General features: G+C 43.8%; 1 protein-coding gene across 1 annotated transcript in view; it reads right to left on the reverse strand.

Moving 5' to 3' along the window:
• TRIO (trio Rho guanine nucleotide exchange factor) overlaps positions 1 to 26,778 on the reverse strand; it is a 3,555,343-nt gene that overhangs the window by 3,271,857 nt on the left and 256,708 nt on the right. The window contains 1 exon segment of the mRNA XM_077269474.1: positions 12,909 to 13,023. Coding sequence (XP_077125589.1) covers positions 12,909 to 13,023 — 115 coding nt within the window.

Genomic DNA, 26,778 nt, shown 5'->3' on the forward strand with positions numbered 1-26,778 from the left:
GAAGGGCAGCATCCAATAAAGGAAAACATCCAATACAGGAAAACCACCTATGCCAAGCATGGTATCCATCCACAGACAGCTGTTTCGGGGTGTTTGCCCCTCATCAGTGTGGAGTAGGAATCTGGCTATTAGGAGCAGTGCCTAGTAAAAGGCTGTAAAGGCACAGATGATTGGCCTCGGGGAGACCAAAACATCCAACACCGCGGAGACACCATCACGTGTTTCTCAACGCAGTGATCCAGAACACTGCCCCCATCCTTTATGGGAAATATGCAAACGCATGTAGGATAGCTGCGGAGACACCATCACGTGTTTCTCAACGCAAGCAGTGAATAACCAGACCTTTCCCCGGGAAGGAACAACCACGGGAAGGGCAGCATCCAATAAAGGAAAACATCCAATACAGGAAAACCACCTATGCCAAGCATGGTATCCATCCACAGACAGCTGTTTCGGGGTGTTTGCCCCTCATCAGTGTGGAGTAGGAATCTGGCTATTAGGAGCAGTGCCTAGTAAAAGGCTGTAAAGGCACAGATGATTGGCTTCGGGGAGACCAAAACATCCAACACCGCGGAGACACCATCACGTGTTTCTCAACGCAGTGATCCAGAACACTGCCCCCATCCCTTATGAGGGGCAAAGACCCCGAAACAGCTGTCTGTGGATGGATACCATGCTTGGCATAGGTGGTTTTCCTGTATTGAATGTTTTCCTTTATTGGATGCTGCCCTTCCCGTGGTTGTTCCTTCCCGGGGAAAGGTCTGGTTATTCACTGCTTGCGTTGAGAAACACGTGATGGTGTCTTCGCAGCTATCCTACATGCGTTTGCATATTTCCCATAAGGGATGGGGGCAGTGTTTAGCCGATGCGCCTAAAAGATGCGGAAATTCGTTAAGCAGGTGTCTCAAGAATAGAAAAGGTAGCGGTTCACTTGAAATACATACGGTTCTCACTTTTGTGTAGAAAATCACTTCTGTGTTAACTAATAGTTATATTTTATTTACACCTGCGAAACTAGCTGTCAGAAAAATTCAATTTGAAAAAGAGAATATCCCCGTCTCGACGAGTTTGAACAATGCACGGTCCATTAAACCAGGAGCTGCGGAGGTGCAATTCCCGGTTCATACTTGTAAGCATATATCTGGTCTGCTCTATACTGGATTTATGCAAATATTGTTACAATGATTTCATGGATAACTGTCGCCGGTAAGTTTTCAAATATTACGCAGGATCATAGATAAGTGTCGACATGTAGCTTTTCCAATTTTACACCGGTTTCGCGGATAACAGACACTTGCATCTTTTCTTTTAGATACGTTGGATCTTCAACCACGAAATTTGCAGCGGTGTAATTACGGATCTGCACAGAATCAACCACAAAGAGCTAATGCGTCTGTGAGAACAACGCCTCTTTCGCCCATCTGTGTTGTAGATCGTGAGGAAAGTTACGCGGCACCCAAACACTCCGGGAATCCAGGCCCCAAGATTTCACGTCAAAAATCTAAGAACGTTTCAAGAAAGTGATTTGCATCACAGATCGCTAGTCCCTGTATAACTCAGGAGGCCAATAGCACAGCCAGCATTCCACAAGTTACTTCTGAAAACAGAGAAATTGAACAGCTCTCCGAGGGTATGTGGTCACCCACAGTTCCTTTCAATATACGGGTGTGTCAAGCTGTACAATCTGCAGATTCTGCTCTTGCAGGATCTTCTAGCAATTTTGGCAATGTACTACCTCTAAAGAAATGCTCAGTATCGCGGCGCCGTGTAAGTAAAAAACAGAATGTTGCTGAACATTCATCTTGCACAGGGACCCCTGTGTGGAATGATGAACACAACAAAATCTTTATTGCCATGTCTGCTCAGTACGTCCATACCAAACTGGCACAGATCAAACTAAAATCTTTCTGTGATACGTATGAAAGACTGATAAATGCCTGTCCAACTCCTGATATTATCGCTGAACTATATGCTTCTAAACTAAATCATGCATGTGTACATACACCCCACCTGTGAATTTAAATAAATCTAAATCCACATGACTAAGCTTGGTTGGCTATTGGTTGAAAAATTAACTAATAATGAAATATCGTAGATCGTTCAGACGCTTTACAGCATTTTCATCATCACCAAAGGCCGCCCCGCAATTTCAACGCGCATATACATACAGACCATTTTAGATTTGTAAATTTGAAACAAATAATGCTGCAAAAACACAGAATAAACATAATATGCCCGTAAAATTCGTGTGATGTGTTATAAAACTCATAAAAATGAGAATGTGTTATAAATCTCATATAAAATGAGAATTACTGTATCAAATAATGATGCAGAACACAAAATATACATAATATCCCCGTGAGAATGTGTTATAAACTCATATAAAAATGAGAATGTGTTATAAATCTCATACAAAATGAGAATTACCGTATCAAATAATGGTGCAAAACACAAAATATACATAATATACCCGTGAGAATGTGTTATAAAACTCATATAAAATGAGAATTACAGTATCAAATAATGGTGCAAAACACAAAATATACATAATATACCCGTGAGAATGTGTTATAAATCTCATATAAAATGAGAATTACAGTATCAAATAATGGTGCAAAACACAAAATATACATAATATACCCGTGATAATGTGTTATAAAACTCATATAAAAATGAGAATGTGTTATAAATCTCATATAAAATGAGAATTACAGTATCAAATAATGGTGCAAAACACAGAATATACATAATATACCCGTGAGAATGTGGACACATCTGTTTGTAGTTAAGTAAGGAATAGTGGAATCTGTGTAAATGTGGGTCTCCAGGATAAAAGATGTACTTAGCTTGTAACACTATATTATTTATTTTGTAAGAAGTGTAATGATGTATGTTCATTGTATTTGTGATACTATTTATTTATTTTGTAAGAAGCGAGTTGATGTATGATCATTGTACTATTTAATATTTTTGCTTTTATACTCTGTAAGAATTTTTATACTATTGAAATGTATTTGAGATGTATTTATGTCAAATTGAGTTTGACAAGACCCTGCTTTGCAGAGACACATCTGTTTGTAGTTAAGTAGGAATAGTGGAATCTGTGTAAATGTGGATCTCCAGGATAAATGCTGTACTTGGCTTGTAACACTATATTATTTATTTTGTAAGAAGTGTAATGATGTATGTTCATTGTACTTGTGATACTATTTACTTTGTAAGAAGTGAGTTGATGTATGATCATTGTACTATTTAATGTTTTTGCTTTTATACTCTGTAAGAATTTTTATAGTATTGAAATGTATTTGAGATGTATTTATGTCAAATTGAGTTTGATCTGATAGCGTTTTTTATAATCGTATAAAACACACCACTTCATACTTGCGGGTGTTGTAATTTGGCCACATACATAATGTGCCCAATTGAGTTGACAATAAACATTTTAAACTGATCAGTGTTTGTACATCTATCTGGGATCCCAGAACCTTTCACATTATATAACAACCGCGACTTTCACATGGGCCATTAGCTGCACGGACACATCTGTTGGTGCTTATGTAAGAAATAGTTCTTGTAAAATGAGGATGGTTTTCACTATATGTGTTCCATTACAGCAGCTACATATAAAAAAGCTACATATAAAAAAAAAATCTAATATAAAATAAAACACAATGCCCTGATTACAGAATAATCTCACAGCAGTTACATATAATACGGAAATCTAATATAAAGCAATACTGGGATAATAATCACTGTATCAAATTAACATTAGCAAACTATATCAAAAGGGGAGAGCAGACACACAGGGAACAGCTACTGACAGCTGGCAGCCAGGGAGGGGAGGGGTTACACACTCTTGATACACTTTGATAGGGGCGGGTCCACCTGTCAAATTAAGTTTGACGAAACCTCCCTATGCTCTACTACTTATATATGAACATATATGTGTGTGTATAAAAAACTTTCTTCTCACCCCCACTGGGGGTGGTCTTTGTTGTCCTTTCTCATTCTCGGGTCCTCAACCAGAGGCCTGGGAGTTTGAGGGTTCTGTGCAAGATGTTAGTTGTTCCCAGCATTGAGCTGAGCTTTTCTGGACAGAGATCTCCGATGTTGCTCCTGGGATCTGTTGTAGCCATTCTTCCAACTTTGGGGTCACTGCTTCCAGTTCTCCTATCACAACTGGAATCACTGTTGCCTTCACCTTTCACATCTTCAGTTCTCCTTTGAGGCCCTGGTATTTCTCCAGCTTCTCATATTCCTTCTTTCTGATGTTGCCATCACTTGGCACTGCCACATCTATCATTACTGTCTTCTGATCCTTGTCTACTATCACAATGTCTGGTTGGATAGCCAACACCTGCTTATCCGTCTGGAACTTGAAGTCCAACAGGATTTTAGCCCTTTCATTCTCCACCACTTTTTATGAGATCTCCCACTTGGACTTAGGGGGACTTAGCCCATATGCTGTGCAGATGTTCCTGTATACAATTCCCACTACTTAGTTGTGGTGTTCGGTATACGATGTTCCTGCTTGCATTTTGCATCCTGCCATTATGTGTTGGATGGTTTCTGAGGTTTCTTTGCATAGTCTACACCTTGGGTCTTATCTTGTGTAGTAAATTCCTGCTTCTACTAAAGGCTGAGTCACACATAACGATATAGTTAACGATATCGTTGCATTGTCACGCTTTTGGTGACGTAGCAACGATCCCGCTAACAATCTCATTATGTGTGACAGCGACCAACGATCAGGCCCTTGCTGGGAGATCGTTGGGGAATGATCAGGACCATTTTTTGGTCGCTGATCACCCGCTGTCATCGCTGGATCTGCGTGTGTGACGCCGATCCAGCGATGTGTTCACTTGTAACCAGGGTAAATATCGGGTTACTAAGCGCAGGGCCACGCTTAGTAACCCGATATTTAAAAGAAAAAGACCAAAAGCAAATACCAATGGAATCCTAGACTACAATAACAAAACCAAAACACAAGGATTCCTAAAATATAACTTTTAATATATAAAGTTAAAACAACAAAGTTCTAAAATTGAGGACAATACAATGAAAAAGAATAACCAACAGGGGAACTAACTGACCCCTATCAAATACCCTACTCCTGTCCACTACCTATTTGCGGAGGTAGGCACCCTAAGTTTCTCCGGTTGGCGCCCCCGCTCCACGAAGACTGGCCCTGTTGGCCCTACAAATGCCCTATAGTCCCTAAAAGGTAGTGTCACGAATACCAATAGACCCAAAAACCAAAAATATTATAAAAAATTAGCAAAAATAGTTTAAATAAATAGAAAAAAATAGAAAAAACAAACTAAGCAAAAAAAACTCAAAAATAGCTATATAGCCAACAGGCTGAAGACCCTTAATAGGGTATTCATATACAGTATATTATTTTATGGGGTATAAAAAAGGGAAAAGTATTAATATCACCTTTAAACAGAACAGCTCAATTAGACAGAGCCACTCGGATCACAATGATACCATCATATATGTATCCCACTAAATGCATAGAGTAGAAACCCCAACTACCACATCTGTAGTTACAATGGCCTGCTAATTCATCCATAAACAAAAATACTATAAAAAATTAACAAAAAACTGTATATACACAACATAATAGAAAAAAATAATAAAAAACGAACGAAACAAAAAAACTGAAAAATAGTTTTGTAACCAACAGCCTGGATGCCCTTGATAGGGTACTCAAACAGTTTTATAGGGCCGACAGACAGGGAAAACATTAATGTCTCATTTATGCACAAAACTCAATTATGGGGAACCACTCAGAAAAACAGTAATGCCAATAAATAATTCTCACACAATGGTGAAATCAGCAAAAGTTGGATGCAAAAAAATGCCACCTTGATGCACTGGCTAGTTCCAATAGAATCATTTCATAGAGTGGAGACCCCAGAGTATAATGAAAAAAACCCTATCCCAAGGAGATGTATATATAATGTGTCATATAGTCATTTTAATGGCCATATCATATGTAGTTCCAGCCATATAGAGCGCTTCACACAGAGAAGAAATGAGGATATGGCCCCTCCAATACATCGACGTCCTTCAATCACGTTGTAAATATAGGTCCAACAATCATTTAGATAGCCAAATCTTATGCGGCCAAAGTAGTCATTAAGCCATATCAAGCGCTGTGGATATCGGTCCAAAAGTCATTTAAATAGCCGTATCCTATGCAGCAAAAGTAGTCATTAAGCCATATCAAGCACTTTACTCATCTGTTTCATAAGAGTCCTTCAACAGCGCTGCGGGTATCAGTCCAACCACCGACAGACATCTCCATAACGTAGCCATAAGGCCATATCAAGCGCTTTACTCATCTGAATCGTAAGAGTCCTTCAGCAGCGCTGCAGATATCAGTCCAGCCATTGACACACATCTCCATGCAGGATAGCATCCCTTACAATACCCATTCCTTGTGTTTTGGTTTTAACCCGATATTTACCCTGGTTACCATTGTAAAAGTTTAAAAAAAAAACAGTACATACTCACACTCTGATGTCTGTCACGTCCCCTGGCGTCCACAGGGTTAAAATAGCTTTCGGCAAGAGCGCTGCTAATGCACGAGCTGCTGCCGAGAGCTTCCCTGCACTGACTGTGTCAGTACCGGCCGTAAAGCAGAGCACAGCGGTGACGTCACTGCTGTTACTGCTGGCGCTGACACATTCAGTGCAGGGAAGCTCTCGGCAGCAGCGCGTGCATTAGCACCGCTCTTGCCGAAAGCAGTTTTAACCCTGTGGATGCCGGCGGGGGACGTGACAGACATCTGAATGTGAGTATGTAGTGTTTTTTTTTTTTTTACTTTTACAATGGTAACTAGGGTAAATATCGGGTTACTAAGCGCGGCCCTGCACTTAGTAACCCGATGTTTACCCTGGTTACCCGGGTGCTGCAGGGGGATTTCGGCATCGTTGAAGACAGTTTCAACGATGCCGAAGTCGTTCCCCTGATCGTTGGTCACTGGAGAGAGCTGTCTGTGTGACAGCTCCCCAGCGACCACACAACGACTTACCAACAATCATGGCCAGGTCGTATCGCTAGTCGTGATCGTTGGTAAGTCGTTTAGTGTGACTCCAGCTTTAGTGCTTGCTCTTGTGCCGCTATGATTAGTGCCTCTGTGCTGTCTCGGAGTCCCGCTTAATCCAGCCATTGGTAGGATTTCTCCATGTCAGCCACCTCCATTAGCTTTTGATGGTACATCCCATGCAGCAGCTTGTCTTGCCATGGCGTTTCATGTTCCTGTTCTTCCTTCCAGATCTGTTGTTGTTGCTGCTGCCTTAGGCTTTCTCTCAGCATCTCATCTTTTGGTGCCATTTTCCTGATGTACTCCTGGATACACCTTTTTTCATCCGCGATGTTGGCTTGGATGCTTATCAAGCCTTGCCCACCCTCCTTTCTGTTAGTATACAATCTTTGTGTGTTAGACTTAGGGTGGAGACATCCAGGGCCGGACTGGGACTAAAATTCAGCCCTGGCATTTGAAGCTACACAGGCCCACTTGCCACATGGTGACTGTATAATATCTTTGTACACTTGTAGGTTACAAGAAGTGAGGGGAGTGCAACACGACTATATAACATATAATCACAGCTGTATCCAGCATTACAGCTCAGTCCTATGTATTGCTTTTAGTTGCAGTACCAAGAAAAGCTGCTACTTTACCTACATAACTGGATCTCGTAGCTAATGAAGGGATTGAGATGACCAAAGGCTATGGAACCTCATTCTGATGCTCCATAAACTTTGCCTACAGCCACTTTTGGTTCCGCTGCGCAGCACGAGACCCGGTGACTCTGAAGAGCGGTGACATCAGTAACGTCACCGCTCTTCAGCTATTCCGGGTCTTGCGCTGAGCTCGGCGACTGTGAAGAGCGGTATTGTTACTACCGTCACCGCTCTTCAGAGTCGCTGGGTCTCACCAGGTCTGGGCTAGTAGTGGGGGTGTCTGATAGACACCTCTCCATTACTTACACCAGGGATTGATAGTAGCTGACATTACGCAGCTGACATCAACCCTAAAAATCATTACACATACCAGAATTAAATGCTCTGGCAGCTGGGAAAATCAGTAGAGTTAGCATTATTCCCAGGCGCCGGGTGCTAACTACAACTGTCATCATCCTTGCCTGGTCTCCCTGAGAAACATTTCTGCTGTATTTACATGCGCTGATCTCAGGCCACTAAACGAGTGTGATCGACAATACTGAAGTCGTTCGCTTGTTTCCCGGCCCCTTTACACCAACTGAGAAAGAATTAAGGGAACAGAACAATCACAATTAGATTAATCTGTCCCCATACAGTATCATGTTATCAGCAGCACATCTACAGTTTACACCAGTGATGTGCTACTGAGAACAAGTATTTCTGTTGCCACATAAACAATCCAATCACTCGATGAATATGCAGCATTTTGCTTTTTTAGTATAATACACCCCATAGTCCTCCATATATTATAATGTGCACCTCAGTCCTCCATATAGTATAATATACTCCTCAGTCCTCCATATAGCATAATACACTCCTCATAGTCCTTCATGTAGTGTAATACACTCCTCAGTCCTCCATATATTATAATACACTCCTCAGTCCTCCATATAGTATAACACACTCCTCAGTCCTCCATATAGTATAATACACTCCTCAGTCCTCCATATAGTATAATACACTCCTCCATATAGTATAATACACTCCTCATAGTCCTTCATGTAGTATAATACACTCCTCAGTCCTCCATATATTATAATACACTCCTCCGTCCTCCATATAGTTTAATACACTCCTCATAGTACTCCACATAGTATAATGTACTGCCACAGTCCTCCATATAGTATAATACATTCCTCATAGTGCTCCATATAGTATAATGCCCCACCATTGCCATCCATGTAGTGCAATTCACTTCCCATAGTATAATGCACCCCACAGTTCTTCATATAGTATAATGTATTCCCCATAGTCCTCGATACAGTATAATGCAGCCCACATATAGTACAATGATGCCACCCCAGAGTATAATGCAGCCACCCCACAGAATATATTGTAGCCCCGAGTATAATGTATCCCCCCCAGAGAATATAATGCAGCCCCCTCATATAGTATAATGCAGCTCCTGCATATATAATATATGGTAGCCCCCTCATAGAGCATAATGCAGCCCCCCATAGAATATAATGTAGCCCCTCCATAGAATATAATACAGCACCTCATAGAATGTAATACAGCCCCCAATAGAATGTAATACAGCCCACCTCCCCATAGAATAATACAGCCCCCCATATAATATAATGTAGTCCCCAAAGAATGTAATACAGCTCCCCATAGAATGTAATACAACCCCCCATAGAATGTAATACAGCCCCCCATAGAATGTAATGCAGCCAGACCCCATAGAATGTAATGCAGCCAGCCCCCATAGAATGTAATGCAGCCAGCCCCCCATAGAATGTAATGCAGCCAGCCCCCCATAGAATGTAATGCAGCCAGCCCCCATAGAATGTAATGCAGCCAGCCCCCATAGAATGTAATGCAGCCAGCCCCCAAAGAATGTAATGCAGCCAGCCCCCATAGAATGTAATGCAGCCAGCCCCCATAGAATGTAATGCAGCCAGCCCCATAGAATGTAATCCAGCCAGCCCCCCATAGAATGTAATGCAGCACAGCCCCTATAGAATGTAATGCAGCCAGCCCCCATAGAATGTAATGCAGCCAGCCCCCATAGAATGTAATCCAGCCAGCCACCATAGAATGTAATGCAGCCAGCCCACATAGAATGTAATACAGCACAAAAAAGCAGTGAAAAAAGCACCAAATACTCAACAAAAAACACACCAAAACCGCACCTAAACCTGCGTTTTTGACGCAGCTTCTTTCCTGCCAAGAAGATCAGGTTTTGCTGCAGAAAAAAAAAGCAGCAAAAACGCTGTGTGAACTTACCCTTAGACTGAATCACGTATTTCAGAGATTTACACGGAAACCCCAGTGTACACGATCAGCACAGAGAGTAGGATAAATGTGAGCCAAGTGTTACTGCGATCTTTGGGAGGCAGAATAAACAAATTAACAGCAGATGAAGAATTTCTCGTGTGGTAAGTGAGAAGACTGCTTTATTATTTGGGTCGTGCGATTACACAGATACCACATTTATCTCAGATCTTTTGTTTAGCTACAATCAAACTAAAAAAAAACTTTTTCTTTTTTTTTTTTTTTACAAAAACCAAATACGTTTTTTAATTACCATATTTTGAGAGCTATAATTTTTTTTTAGAACTGGAACGACACTCACATGAGAGGTTGTTTTTTTGCGGGATGAGATGGAACTGTTACTGGTACCATTTTCAAGCACATATTTTACATATTTTCAATGTTTGAGAGGCAAAATGAACAAAAACCAACAACGCAGATTTTTTTTTTATGCCGTTCACAGTGTGGTACAAGTGATAAAGCATCTTTATTCTTCGGGTCAGTACAATTACAGCGATATCAAATTGATATAATTTTTTTAATGTTTTGTCGCTTGCATACAGTTAAAATAATTTTATACAAAAAATATTGTTTTTGCATTGCTGTATTCTGAGAGCTATAGCTTTTTTACTTTTCCACTGATGGAGCTGTATGGCAGTTTTTTTGCTGGTCAAGATAGTGTCTTCAGCTATACCATTTTTTATTTATATTTGTCTTTTTGATTGCATTTTATTCCACTTTTTTCCCAGCGATATGATGAAAAAACATTTTTTCCCACGTTCTTGATTTATATTTTTTGAAGTGTTTACTATAGGGGTTTAACTATATTGACAGTTTAATGCTATGTGCACACGTTGCAGATTTTGATGCATTTCCGCAGGGCTTTTGGACGTTCGGAATTGAATCAAATCCGCAGTGTGGTGCACCACCATTGTTAGTCAATGGGAAATTTAGATTTTTTTGTGCACATTATTTTTGCGGATCAGCAGCGTTTCTGCCCACATTGACTTCAACTGAGTCAGTCAAATCCGCAGCTAAACCGCAGGTTGAAGATCTGCGGTTTTGCTGCGGAGTTGCGTGCGAGAAATGCTGCAGATCGGGAGGAGGAAGAGTGTGTGGGCAAAGACTATGTGTGTGGGCAGAGACTATGTGTTTACACAGAAGATGTGGTGTCTGCAGATGTGACCGCTCTCCAGGGGCCTAGTAACTTAGTAAGAGGCTAAGTAACGGAATTGGCGCATCTTAGAGATGCGCCATTTCTGGGGCGGCAGTAAGCTGGTGTTTGCAGCCGAGGGGGGGCAATATCCATGGCCCCTTCCTAGGCTATTAATATCAGCCCGCAGCTGTCTGCATATCCTTTTCTGGCTATTAACTATTAATTATAGGGGGACCCCATGTAGTTTTTTGGGGGGGTCCCCCTATGTTAAGGGGCCATGGATATTGCCCCCCCCCCCCCGGCTACAAACATCTGCACCTGGCACAGAAAATTGTGCGGGAGCACACGTAATTTTTTTTTTTTTAATTAAACAGATATTGCGTTTAAGGCCGGGGACACACTTGCAAGAGACTCGCACCTCAATACCCGGCACTGCCACTGGCACAAAGGACCGGAGTGTGAGGCTGCATGTATTTCTATGCACCTGAACGCTACAGTCTGAGTGCCGGCAGCAGTGCCGGGACTGAGGTGCGAGACTCGTGCGAGTTTCTCACAAGTGTGACCCCGGCCTAACGCACATTTTCTATGTGTGTCTTTATTTAACTCTTTATGCACTATTTTATGTTTATTACTAAACATCGGGCTTGGTATTATCTAACTATCTATCTATAGGTCTATCTATCTATAGATCTATCTATCTGTGTGTGTAAACATTATTCTTTAATGGAGTATGTAAATGAAGAGGATGGAGAAGAAATAAAATCACAATTCTTTTTTGTTAAATAATATATCTTTATTTAACTTACAAAAACGCATACAAATCCGCATGAAAATCTGCAGGCAAATATGCAACATGTGCACATACCCTTAAAGATCAGGTTGCTCTGGACACGGTAATGCTAAATGTGTACATTTTTTGTTTCATTTTTGTTTCTACTCAAATATGTGTATTTATTTGTGTAATATAGTGTGTGTGTGTGTGTGTGCGCGCGTGGTGTCATAATTTTTTCAAATCGTCTGCTTAACTTTTTTTAACTTTTTTACTTTGTCCCACTACGGAACTTTAACTTTTACTGGTCACATGCACTGCAATGAACCAGAACTACAATGTATGAGACTTGTGATGTCATACAATAGGCATGGTCTAACATGCCACATTGTTTGACCTCCGGGTGCCATGACAACCATCGCTTCCCCGTGATTTTGTAGTGCGAGTGCCAATGGGGGTGAGAGAGAGAGGGAGCCCACTCCCTCTCAACCTTAAAAACGTAGCTTTTGCTATTGATCACTCCATCTGGAGGGTTAATCAGGTTACAGACCCTGGCTGTTACAGAAGAAGCTCAGCTGTCAGCTGAGTTGAGCTCCCAGCACTGATAGTGCAGGTAAGTGCTTATATTTCAGCAATACCCAGCAATCACATGCTTTGACTGGCCAGTTAGAATAACTGACTGATTACAGCAATCAGACAGTGGGGACCACCGAAATAGGTCCATGCATGTCTAGCCATTTCAGTAAGCAGTCAGTGAACGCCATCGGCAGGGAGCAGTCACTATGTGTTTTCACACAGTCCCAACGGGTATAGCACGTCATGATGGAGGAACCGATACCTGATCATGATGTTCTATACACATCTTTGGTCATTAAGAGGTTAAACCTCCTTAAAAATTAAAACATTATATACCTTTACTTATACAATGATTATGTTTATTTGATGTAAAACCAGTAACTCCCTATAATGTTAAGTAGAAACATAAGTTCATACCTAGGTATGCAGGCGAGATATGATAGAAGCCTTTTAAGATCTTCCTGTCTTATTCTATCATGATTGCTTCGGCCCGGAAAAGTTAAAACTGGACCTCCTCTTTTATCTCTACCACCTGCATAAAAAACACATAATTAAAATGTTTAATGTCAAACAAAACAAAAAACATTGTGAAAGTTAAACATCAAATCAAAACAGTTAAACATCAAATTATACATACTAGAAAAATTGTTGCTGTTAATAGGTGTTCTTGCCTAATTTAACCCCTTTACCCCCCAAGGGTAGTTTGCATGGTAATGACCAGGCCAATTTTTACAATTATGACCACGGTCCCTTACTGAGGTAATAACTCTGGAACGCTTCCATGGATCCCGGTGATTCTGACACTGTTTTCTCGTGACATATTTTACTATACATAGTAAAATTTATCTGATATGAGTTGTGTTTATTTGTGAAAAAAACGGAAATTTGGCAAACATTTTGAAAATGTCGCAATTTTCCAACTTTGAATTTTCATGACCTTTAATCAGCACAATTTTGGAACCAAATTTTTATTTATAATTTTTACAAAACCATTTTTTTTTTTTTAGGGACCACCACACATTTGAAGTCACTTTGAGGGGTCTATATGCTAGAAAATACCCAAATGTGACACCATTAAAAACTGCACCCATTAAGGTGCTCAAAACTACATTCAAGAAGTTTATTAACCCTTCAGGTGCTTCACAGGAATTGAATTTACATTATTCCAGGATGGGACATCAATATACAAAGTCAGATCGCTAATCTAAAGGTACCTTCACACTAAGCGACGCTGCAGCGATATCGACAACGATGCCGATCGCTGCAGCGTCGCTGTGTGGTCGCTGGAGAGCTGTCACACAGACAGCTCTCCAGCGACCAACTATGCCGAACTCCCCTGGTAACCAGGGTAAACATCGGGTTACTAAGCGCAGGACCGCGCTTAGTAACCCGAAGTTTACCCTGGTTACCAGTGTAAACGTAAAAAAAACCAAACAGTACATACTTACTTTCCGGTGTCCGTAACGTCCCCCGGCGTCTGCTTCCTGCACTGACTGTGATTGCCGGCCGTAAGGCACAGCACAGCGGTGACGTCACCGCTGTGCTCTGCTTTTACTTTACGGCCGGCACTCACAGTCAGTGCGGGAAGCGGACGGCGGGGGACGTGTGACAGACAGCAGAAGGTGAGTATGTACTGGTTTTTTTTTTACTTTTACAATGGTAACCAGGGTAAATATCGGGTTACTAAGCGCGGCCCTGCGCTTAGTAACCCGATATTTACCCTGGTTACCATTGTAAAACATTGCTGGCATCGTTGCTTTTGGTGTCAAACACGACGATACACGCCGATCTGACGATCAAATAAAGTTCTGAACTTTCAGCAACGACCAGCGATATCACAGCAGGATCCAGATCGCTGCTGCGTGTCAAACACAACGATATTGCTATCCAGGACGCTGCAACGTCACGGATCGCTATCGTTATCGTTGCAAAGTCGTGTAGTGTGAAGGTACCTTTACACTTTGCACTGCACTGTATCAGATAAGCGATCTGACAGGCAGTGAAGGAGGCTTGCCGATGCCTGCTCTCAGCAGGCACTGAGAAACCACCTTCCTGCAGGACCCGGAAGGACCCCATGGCCATCTTGGAGCCGGGCGTCTGAAAGAAGAACCTCAGGACAACGTGATCACATCACGCTGTTCTGAGGGAAGCACGCAGGGAGCCCCCTCCTTGCGCGATGCTTCTCTATGCCTCTGCCGGCACTGGAATGCTGAGATCCTGATTGATCATAGTGTTCCCAAGGTTAATGTGCCGGGAGTGGTCCTTGACCACGGTGACACCCGGCCCCGATTGGCTGCACACCACCTGTGTGCGCGGCTGATCGGCTATGACGTACTATCCCGTCCATTGTCAGACGGGCCCAGCCCACATGGATGGGATAGTACATCAGGTGGCAGAAAGGAGTTAAAAGTTGTATATACGGTAATCACACTCATTCCTGCTCTCGAAATTTGTAATCACACACAGGTCTGTAGTGAGACCTGTAAGGAGAGCAGAATATCGGTCATGCCTTACAAAAGTAGAAAATCTTTTCTAAGCTATTGTGGGGTATGTTCATTTTTTACTTGGGTATGTTGCTGTCTTATTATGATTAGTCAACCACACGCAAGGAAAGACGTTCACACCCTCAGCAGAAATTCTCAGGTAATGCTACCATGGACTTAAAGTGAATTTGTCAGCAGGTTTTAATATTTAATCTCAGAGTAGCATAATATAGGGCACAATACCCTGATTCCAAGGTTAAGTCATTTATTAGACTGAGTGTTAGGGCTAGCGGAACGCACCAAATAATTAGAGAAAATGAATAAGGTGCGTTCACAGCCCGGGGTCCACCGTACAGAGATGGAACCTGCTGCTAAGCAATGACAGACTATATGGTGGTACAATGAGGATACACATGGGTTAGCTTCACCCTGTGTGAAAGAAGCGAACCCTGTTGCGTCACAGGGCCGCAGCACCGCACATAACAGAAATAATATTTAAATAGCAAGAGGGAGCTTGCGATGCCGCACTGGCGGACGCCACTAACCACCCAGACTTGGATTTGGAAAGCGCGGTGATAGCGCACGGCGCCGCACTGGCGCTCACAGCAATAGACGCTGTTTGTGTACCAGTGTTGGTTACAAGTCGGGCGCTAGATTACAATCATCCTCCTTACGCGAGCATTCAAACACAAGGGAGGGGATAATTTAAGAGTGACTTTCACTCACAACACACACACAAAATAAACAAGTTCACTGAGAGGTCTTACTTTGGGCATGCTCAGCAGGACTTAGTCCCAGAGACGTCTGCTCGCCGCTAATCAGTACAGGCTACAATGGCAGCGTCTGAAAAGGCAGCAGTAACCCTTTGCACAGAATCAGACTGAGCGAGACGCTAGGACCGACGTCTCCACTGAGCAGGCTCCACTGTGGCTGATGCAGAATGAGAGACCGCAGCAGACATGGTTCGAGATTCCCCCTGTGCAGCGGCGGGAACTCGACTCCTAAGGGCTCATTTCCACATGCGAGGCACACGTCCGTATCTCGCATGTGGAAACCAAGCTCTGGCGCCGGCACTTTGGAGCGGAGCTGTGCAGCTCCATGTGTTCCTATGCGGCCGCACGCTCCGCTCTGGAGTGCCGGCTCCACAGCTTGGTTTCCACATGCGAGATACGGACGTGTGCCTCGCATTTGGAAATGAGCCCTAACACTGAGAATTGTTATTTGAAAGCAATCAGCATTTTATTAGCAGCAGACTAACAATATCTGAGTACAGCTCTGACACAGTCCAGTCATGCTAATCTGTGCAACCCAAACTACACCTCTGAGCAGAAGCTTGCTCACATTGGAAAGTGAAAACAGGAAAGTGGCAGTCAAGTATGTTGGTCGAGCTATACGATTAGGTCCAGAAACATTTGGACAGTGACAAGTGCTGGCATTTTAGTTGCTTACCAAAACATATTCAAGATACACTTATATAATCATTATGTGCTTAAAGCGCAGACTCTAAGCTTTAATTTAAGGATATTCACATGTTAATTGGAGTAAGATTTTAGGAATTACAGCTGTTTAATATGTAGCTGCCACTTTTTAAAGGGAATCTGTCAGCAGGATTGTGCATAGAAAAGTACAGTGTCAGGGCAGTGGCGTTATACTGATATATAGGGCCGCGCTGAAGCACGAGAATCACGAGAATCTCAACTCAAAACTGAAAATAAAGATTAGTAGTATAAAATAAATGCACACTGGCGCTACACTAATTATGAAAAAGAAAAGGGGGAACAATCTAAAAACCTGAGCTGCTGATGAAGGAGCAGGGTCTGTGTAAAGCCCTGCTGGTAATAAAACACAAAGGTATAAAGTATATAAAAGCTATCACCTGCGCTGTAAAAGTGAAAGTGAAACTAAACACATGACAAATTGCTGCTCGCACTAAGGGGAAAAGAACAAAGGTATGCAAATGCAAAAGTCCGAAAACAATACAGCAGTGCCAGTCACAGTGGGGACCTTCACTATGTCACAAACAGAGAGATACTTAGCACACACGCACGTACTAAAGGTACCTTCACACTGAACGATATCGCTAGCGATCTGTGACGTTGCAGCGTTCTGGCTAGCGATATCGTTGAGTTTGACACGCAGCAGCGATCAGGATCCTGCTGTGCCATCGTTGGTCGGAGCAGAAAGTCCAGAACTTTATTTCGTCGCTGGACTCCCGCAGACATCACTGAATCGGCGTGTGTGACGCCGATTCAGCGATGTCTTCACTGGTAACCAGGGTAAACATCGGGTTACTAAGCGCAGGGCCGCGCTTAGTAACCCGATGTTTACCCTGGTTACCAGTGTAAATGTAAAAAAAAAAAAAAAAAAAAACTACATACTTACATTCCGGTGTCTGTCCCCTGCACTGTCAGCGCCGGCCAGCCGTAAAGCAGATTACAGCGGTGACGTCACCGCTGTGCTTTCTGGCCGGCGCTCACAGTCAGTGCAGGAAAGCACAGCGCCGGGGGACAGACACCAGAATGTAAGTATGTAGTGTTTGGTTTTTTTACATTAGCACTGGTAACCAGGGTAAACATCGGGTTACTAAGTGCGGCCCTGCGCTTAGTAACCTGATGTTTACCCTGGTTACCCGGGGACTTCGGCATCGTTGGTCGCTGGAGAGCTGTCTGTGTGATAGCTCTCCAGCGACCACACAGCGACGCTGCAGCGATCTAGATCGTTGTCTAGATCGCTGCAGCGTCGCTAAATGTGACGGTACCTTTAGTCTGTAGTGATGAAAATAAAGATTAAACAATCACAAGACGGATTTCATCAACCAAGGTATCATTTTAATTAATATAACGGCGCTGACCTGACACTGTCTGTAGGTTACTACGCACAATCCTGCTGACAGGCTCCCTTCAAATGAATCATAAGTAATTGGATGATTTTCTCAAAAGCTCTTTTATGAGCTACACAGGCTATTCCCTGGATAATCCATCATCAGTTAATCAAGCAAACATTTTGGAGGAGATTCCAGGTGTGGCATTTGCATTTCAAAGCTGTTGCAGTGCATACACAACATGTGCTCAAAGGAGCTCTCAATGGAAGGAAAACACCAAGGTTACTTACCGGTAGCCGGTTTTTCTGGAACCCATGACGGCACATCTGAGAGAGGGGATCCGCCCAGTCAGGACAGGAAACCCTACTAAAAATAAAAGGGCGGTACCTCTCTGTCGCTTCAGTTGGTTTTCAGAGCATGAGAGGCCCCCCTGGTTAGTACACATAGCAATCCATCACCACATCATATTACCTAAAAAGCACCCAAAACAATAGTGCACACTGAAGAGGTGATAAAGGGGCAGAATATACGGGTGCAGTCATGGGTTCCGGAAAAAACGGCTACCGGTAAGTAACCTTGGTGTTTTCCCTTCCCCCATGACGGCACACCTGAGAGACTTTTGTAGAATGAAACCTTAGGGAGGGACCACCGCTTGTAGCACCCTTCTACCAAAGGTTAGGTCAGCAGAGGAAGAAAGATCTAGCCGGTAGTGCTTGAAAAAAGTTGAGGGTGAGGACCAGGTAGCGGACTTGCAAATTTGATCAATCGATACCTCAGCCTTTTCTGCCCAGGAGGTAACCATGGCTCTGGTGGAGTGAGCCTTGATGCCTTCAGGAACAGGAGTGCCATTCGCAGAGTAGGATAAACTAATGGCCTCCCTGATCCATCTAGCAATAGTACTTTTAGCTACCCCGCACCGTCTTTTGCTACCCTGAAAGGCTACGAATAGGGTTTGGTCTTTCCTCCACTGACTAGTTATAGATATGTACTGTAACATAGATCATCTTACATCTAGCATGTGGAACTTTTGTTCCCCCGGATTTCTAGGATTATTACAGAATGATGGTAAAGTAATCTCATGACTCCTATGGAACTTTGGAACCAACTTGGGGAGATATGCCGGGTCTGGTCTTAGGACTATCCTGTCATCAAAAACCTGAGTATAAGGAGGGCATACTGACAGGGCATGTAAATAACCTACCCTACGAGCCGATGTTAAGGCTACCAGTAGAACTGTGTTAAGGGTAAGTAACTTAGGTGATAACTCCTGTAAAGGCTCAAAAGGGTCTTTAGTTAGGGCTTCCAAGACTAAATTTAGATCCCAAGGAGGGATTTTTGGGATAATGACAGGTCAAGACCTACTGCAGGATTTTATGAACCGTGAAACCCATCTATTTGAGGCAAGATTACAGTTGTATAGGGCCCCCAAAGCTGAAACCTGAACTTTAAGGGTGCTGGTTGCTAACCCAAGATGTAATCCTGCTTGCAGAAATTCTAGGATGGGACCCACTGGAGCCACCTCCCCCAATGGTTCACCCAGGAAGTTAAGAATTTTTTTCCATGTCCTACCATAGATCCTAGAGGTTATAGGTTTTCTGCTTTTCAATAGGGTGGAGATTAACCCTGGTGAGAATCCTTTGCGACTTAGTAACATCCTCTCAAACTCCAGGCTACCAGATGGAAGCCCTTCACCTGAGAGTGGGTCACTGGGCCCTGGGTTAGCAGGTCTGGAACGTCTGGCAGAATCCATGAGTCTGTTACCGACATATGCCTTAGAAGGGAGAACCATGGCCTCCTTGGCCAAAATGGAGCCATGAGGATTATTTTTGCTCGATCTTCTCTGATCTTCCGGACCACAGCTGGAATCATCACTATCGGGGGAAATGCGTAGGCCAGAGAAATCTTCCAGGGTATCAGTAGGGCATCTACTGCAAAAGGATGTTCTCTTGGATTTAAGGAGCAGAACTTTTTGACTTTTCCGTTGTGCAAATTGGCAAACAAGTCTATTTCTGGTGTGCCCCAGGCTTGAGCTATCTGTTTGAACCCCTGGGGGGTTTAGGGACCATTCCCCCTGCCTCAAGCCTCTGCAATTCAGGAAGTCTGCTTGTGTGTTTTCTATGCCCCTGATGTGTAGTGCCGTCAGGTATGACAGGTGTTGTTCTGCCAACTGAAAGAGTAGATTTGATACTTCCATGAGGCCTCTGGACCTCGTCCCCCCTTGATGATTGATATAAGCCACCACTGCTCGATTGTCCGTCATGATTCGAGTATGGCAGCCCCGGAGCAAAGGGAGGAAACTGTCTTAGAGCTTTTTCCACTGCCCATAGCTCTTTTTCATTTGAACCATGGTTCCTGTCTATCAGGGACCAGGTTCCTTGAACTGAGACTTCAGGTGAGCCCCCCCAACCTGTTCCGCTTGCGTCGGTCGTGATGAGGTCTTCAACCAGTTTTTGCCACTGGACCCCCATTGTCAGATGATATTTCACCGTCCACCAAACTAGGGAATCCCTTACGCCCAGGGAGAGACATAGATTTTCTTCTAAATGCCCTTTTAACAGTCTTTGAGCTGAGAGAACTTCCCACTGCAGCTGTCTTATGTGGAATTGTGCCCATCCTACTGCCGGAATGCACGATGTTAATCAGCCAAGAAGGGACATTACCTTTCTTAGAGTCATTGCTGGTTGATGTATTGCTGTACCAGCCAGGTTTATTATCTTGGCTACTTTGTTTTCTGGAAGGAGGCAGAGCTAACACTCGGAGTCCAGCATTACTCCAGGAAGGACTGTAGTTTTACTGGTACTAATCTTGACTTGGGGATATTTATTATCCAGCCCAACTCCATTAGAGTTGATGTTACCGCTGTTACTTGATGGGTGCAGTGGGACTCTGACCTCCCTATTACAAGGAAATTGTCCAGGTATGGGACAATCACTATATCCTGGGACCGGAGGTATGACATTACTTCCACCATTACTTTGGTGAAGACCCTGGGAGCTGTAGACAGGCCGAATGGAAGGGCTGTATATTGGTAATGCTTTATTTGATTTTGAATATAGAGAGCCACTCTCAAGTATTTCCGATATTCCTGATGTATTGGGATATGGTAATACGCATCTCTTAAGTCTATTACTGCCATGAAGCAGTGCTGGAAGAGAAGTTTTGTGGTCGTGTTGATAGACTCCATCTTGAAGGTGTAATTCTCTACCGATTGATTGAGTTTCCTTAGATTGACTATAGTTCTCCAAGAGCCATCCAGTTTATGGATTAAAAAGAGGGGGGGGGGGGAGTAAAATCCTCCTCCTTCTTCCCGAGCTGGGACTTCCTGAAGAACATTTTTGTGAATGAGTCCCAAGACTTCTGTCTCCAGAGCAGACTGCTCCTGCTGGGACCTCCTTCAGGGTGTTATTATAAAAATTTTGCTTGGGTGGACAGATGAATTTTAGTTTTAGGCCGTCTTTGATAATATTTAAGACCCAGGTACTGGGGGAGATGTTTATCCAGGCCAGGAAGAAGAGGGAGAGCCTCCCTCCCACCTCTGACGTGTCATTCGGGGGATGTTTTTGCTGATGTAGAGGGTCCTTTAAACATGTAGCCCGAACCTCTTTTATCTTTAAAGTCCCAATTTCTCCTCTCCCCTGGGGGGCGACCTCTGTTAAATCTTCTCCGAAAGAAAGGTTTCTTGGGATCTTTAGGGATAATGGGAAAGACTTTCTTTTTATCCCCTGCATGTTCCAAGATTTCTTCTAGTTTTTTTGCCAAAAAGAAGTGGGCCGTCAGGTGGAATGGAGCACAGCTTATGTTTAGATGGTAAATCCCCCGGACAACCCTTGAGCCAAAGGGCTTTGTGCCGCATTGGACAAGCTCGCTGCTCTAGCTATTAGTCTTGCGGAATCTGCGGAAGAGTCTGCCAAAAAAGCTGCTGTTCCTTGCACTAAGGATGTGTTTGCAAGGATGTCGTCTCTAGGTACTTTGTCCCTTAGCTGATCCTCTATCTGCTGTAGCCAGACCATGAGAGCATGGGCCGTACATGTTCCAGCAATTGCTGGCTTTAGGCCCCCCACTGAGGCTTCCCAGATGTGTCTCAGAAAATTATCTGCTTTTTTTTATCAAGAGGGTCTTTTAGAACACCCGAGTCTTCTAATGGAAGGGACAATTTTTTTAAAAGATTTGGCTACTGCACCGTCAATTTTAGGGATCTTCTCCCAGGATTCAGAGTCTTTTTCCTCAAAAGGATATCTCCTTTTGGATGAAGAAGGCAAAGAACCCATTTTTTCAGGTTTTTTCCACTCTTTCTCAATTAATGCTTTGATTTTCGCATTGACCGGAAATGTACGTTTCCTTCTCTCTTCTAAGCCACCAAACATGACATCCTCTAGTGACCTAGGTGTCTTCTCCTTAAGACCTATTGCAGATCTAACTGCTTTAACTAATTTGTCTACGTCCTCAGTTGGGAAACAAGGGCGACCCCCTGTATCACTGTCTGAGGAGGAATCTGAAGACTGGATAGAGGCAGAGGAGGTAGAGGGAGATCTGGATGTTTTATGACCTTCCTGTCTCTGAGAGGCATCTGACTCTGAAGACACTTTGCGGCTTTTCCTCCTCGGTTTATTAAGGGCCATTTTTAAGGAGTCATTTATTTCTGCCTGTATTATAGTTACATAGTTATTAAGGTTGAAGGAAGACTGTAAGTCCATCTAGTTCAACCCATAGCCTAACCTAACATGCCCTAACATGTTGATCCAGAGGAAGGCAAAAAAAACCCATGTGGCAAAGAGTAACTCCACCATGGGGAAAAAAATTCCTTCCCGACTCCACATACGGCAATCAGACTAGTTCCCTGGATCAACGCCTTATCAAGGAATCTAGTGTATATACCCTGTAACATTATACTTTTCCAGAAAGGTATCCAGTCCCCTCTTAAATTTAATTAATGAATCACTCATTACAACATCATACGGCAGAGAGTTCCATAGTCTCACTGCTCTTACAGTAAAGAATCCGCGTCTGTTATTATGCTTAAACCTTCTTTCCTCCAGACGTAGAGGATGCCCCCTTGTCCCTGTCTCAGGTCTATGATTAAAAAGATCATCAGAAAGGTCTTTGTACTGTCCCCTCATATATTTATACATTAAAATAAGATCACCCCTTAGTCTTTGTTTTTCCAAACTAAATAGCCCCAAGTGTAATAACCTATCTTGGTATTGCAGACCCCCCAGTCCTCTAATAACCTTGGTCGCTCTTCTCTGCACCCGCTCCAGTTCAGCTATGTCTTTCTTATACACCGGAGACCAGAACTGTGCACAGTATTATAAGTGTGGTCGAACTAGTGACTTGTATAGAGGTAAAATTATGTTCTCCTCATGAGCATCTATGCCTCTTTTAATACATCCCATTATTTTATTTGCCTTTGTAGCAGCTGCCTGACACTGGCCACTGAGTATGAGTTTGTCATCCACCCATATACCCAGGTCTTTTTCATTGACGGTTTTGCCCGGAGTTTTAGAATTAAGCACATAGTTATACATTGTATTACTTCTACCCAAGTGCATGACCTTACATTTATCCCCATTAAAGCTCATTTGCCATTTATCAGCCCAAGCTTCTAGTTTACATAAATCATCCTGTAATATAAAATTGTCCTCCCCTGTATTGATTACCCTGCAGAGTTTAGTGTCATCTGCAAATATTGAAATTCTACTCTGAATGCCCCCTACAAGGTCATTAATAAATATGTTAAAAAGAAGAGGGCCCAATACTGACCCCTGTGGTACCCCACTGCTAACCGCGACCCAGTCCGAGTGTGCTCCATTAATAACCACCCTTTGTTTCCTATCCCTGAGCCAGCTCTCAACCCACTTACACATATTTTCCCCTATCCCCATTACTCTCATTTTATGTAACAACCTTTTGTGTGGCACCGTATCAAAAGCTTTGGAAAAGTCCATATACACTACGTCCACTGGGTTCCCTTGGTCCAGTCCGGAACTTACCTCTTCATAGAAGCTGATCAAATTAGTCTGACATGAACGGTCCCTAGTAAACCCGTGCTGATACTGGGTCATAAGGTTATTCCTCTTCAGATACTCCAGTATAGTATACCTTAGAATGCCCTCCAGGATTTTACCCACAGTAGAGGTTAAGCTTACTGGCCTATAATTACAGAGTTCTGTTTTTGCCCCTTTTTTGAATATTGGCACCACATTTGCTATACGCCAGTCCTGTGGTACAGACCCTGTTATTATGGAGTCTTTAAAGATTAAAAATAATGGTCTATCAATGACTGTACTTAGTTCCTGCAGTACTCGGGGGTGTATCCCATCTGGGCCCGGAGATTTGTTGATTTTAGTTATTTTTAGACGCCGCTGTACTTCCTGCTGGGTTAAGCAGGTGACATTTAATGGGGAATTTTTATCACTAGTCATTTTGTCTGCCATGGGATTTTCTTTTGTAAATACTGATGAAAAAAAGTCATTTAGCATATTGGCTTTTTCCTCATCCTCATCCACCATTTCCCCCAGATTATTTTTAAGGGGGCCAACACTGTCATTTTTTAGTTTCTTACTATTTATATAGTTAAAGAATATTTTGGGATTATTTTTACTCTCTCTGGCAGTGAGTCTCTCTGTCTCAATCTTTGCTGCCTTGATTTGCTTTTTACAGAATTTATTTAATTTTCTGTATTTATTTAATGCCTCCTCACTACCTACTTCCTTTAATTCTCTAAATGCTTTCTTTTTGTCCCTTATTGCGCCCCTTACAGCTCTATTTAGCCATATTGGTTTCCTCCTATTTCTAGTATGTTTATTCCCATACGGTATATACTGTGCACAGGTCCTATCCAGGATGCTAATAAATGTCTCCCATTTTCTTTGTGTATTTTTGTGTCTCAGGATATCGTCCCAGTTAATTGCACCAAGATCCTCTCTCATCCGTTGGAAATTTGCCCTCCTGAAGTTTAGTGTCCTTGTCACCCCCCTACTACCCATCTTATTAAAGGTTACATGAAAACTTATTATTTTGTGATCACTATTCCCCCAAGTGACCCCCAACCCTTATATTTGATATGCGGTCTGGCCTGTTGGTTAATATTAGGTCTAGCAGTGCCCCCCTCCTTGTTGGGTCCTGAACCAGTTGTGAAAGGTAATTGTCTCTCATAGTTGTCAAAAACCAATTACCTTTGCTGGAACTGCAGGTTTCTGTTCCCCAATCTATTTCAGGGTAGTTGAAGTCCCCATGCCTTATGGCTTTAAGGCTAGTGGCGAAATTAGGGGTTTCTTCCTGTATGGTTTTATTAATGCAGTTAGTACAGAGATCCTTCTGCCACTGAACTGCAAGCGGGACTTTACAGAGGGCACACTCTCGGTTCTTTGTTTTACCGCTAGACTTCCTCGACCCCTAGTGATTAAACAGAAAAAATTGACCCTGTTACCATAAGGGTGATATTCACGTAGATCACTCACCACCGCCGACAGTCAAGGGTACCGGTTTTGGAGGCTAGACAGATGAAAGTGCAGCATCCCTTCTGGACACCAAGGAGTCTTGCCGGACAGGATGACTGCTGCTCCTACCACTTGAGCGGCTGCTGGTATGTTGGTGGCTCGGCAAGGCATCTGGTGAGAGCTCCTGCTGCTGCTGCTGTGATGGCTGCTGCTGCTCTTGCTGCCCCACTTCCATGATGAAGTTTCTGGGCACGGGTGCATCTTCTGTGGTCATCAACCCTTTTATGGGGGATCCACTGCCCTCCCCGCCTCCTTCGGCACCCAAAAGTGGCCCCTCCCCTCCTGCGCCGCCGGAGTCCTTTTCCACTGACCGGCGTTATCTTCATGGGTGCCACCATCTTGGATCCGGCGCCCACCTCCGACGTCACGTGGGCACTTCCCAGCGTGCCTTGCGCGTGATGTCAGATGGGCGACCCGGAAGCGGTCGCCGCATCTGGATGCCGGCAGAAAGAGGAGGGCGGCGTGGCAGCCATGGAAGGAGCCCGGCCATCCGACCATGCTGCACAGACACCCGCTCGGACGCAGAGCCATGGAGGACCTGCGGTCGGTGCATCCAGAACCCGAACCCCGATGCACAGGTGCTGCCTGTTCTTCCACGCCGGGACGGGAGCTGGGTAAGAGGAACTTCACCACCGTGTTCAGCACAGGACAGGTCAGGACAGGAAACCCATCTGAAGCGACAGAGAGGTACCGCCCTTTTAATTTCAGTAGGGTTTCCTGCCCTGACTGGGGGGATCCCCTCTCTCAGGTGTGCCGTCATAGGGGAAGGGAAAACAAACCTTCATTTGGCTAAAAAAAAAAAGAAATCCTGGCAGATGTGGGATAAGAAGGTCACAACTAGGGCAGAGCAAAAAGCTTGGGATAAGTGCTTATCTGAATAGCAATAGCGCTTACTGAAGAAGCTGCCTCAGTATCCCCGATACCTGGAGTGCTCCCGATAATCAACTGTTCGGTTCCGCTGCTGCATGTGTCACAAGTGTGTGACAGTCACAACAACCAGGCTCCCTATGCATATGTTGTGACTGTAACACAGCCACAACACACCCAGCTGTGGCTTGGAACACCTGATTATCGGGAGCGCTCCAGGCAGTGGCATATCCAGGGAGGCAGCCGGGGCATGTGCCCCGGGTGCAGCCGACAGGGGGGCGCCAGCGGGCCGCCTGATGATGCGGCGGTCCAAGGAGGGGGTTGGCAGGGCCAGGGAGCGGGGGCTGTCTAATTATACTCACCTACTCCTGGCGCGGTCCCTGGCTGCCCGGCGCCCCGGCTTCTTCCTGTACTGAGCGGTCAAATGGTACCGCTCATTACAGTAATGAATATGCGGCTCCACCTCCCATAGGGGTGGAGCCGCATATTCATTACTGTAATGAGCGGTAACGGTGACCGCTCAGTACAGGGAGAAGCTGCCAGCGCCGGGGAAGCAGGGACTGCACAGCGCCAGGAGCAGGTGAGTATAACGGGGAGGAGGAGCGCTGCGCAATATT

Source organism: Ranitomeya variabilis, chromosome 6, assembly GCF_051348905.1.
Source record: "Ranitomeya variabilis isolate aRanVar5 chromosome 6, aRanVar5.hap1, whole genome shotgun sequence".
NCBI classification, from domain to species: domain Eukaryota; kingdom Metazoa; phylum Chordata; class Amphibia; order Anura; family Dendrobatidae; genus Ranitomeya; species Ranitomeya variabilis.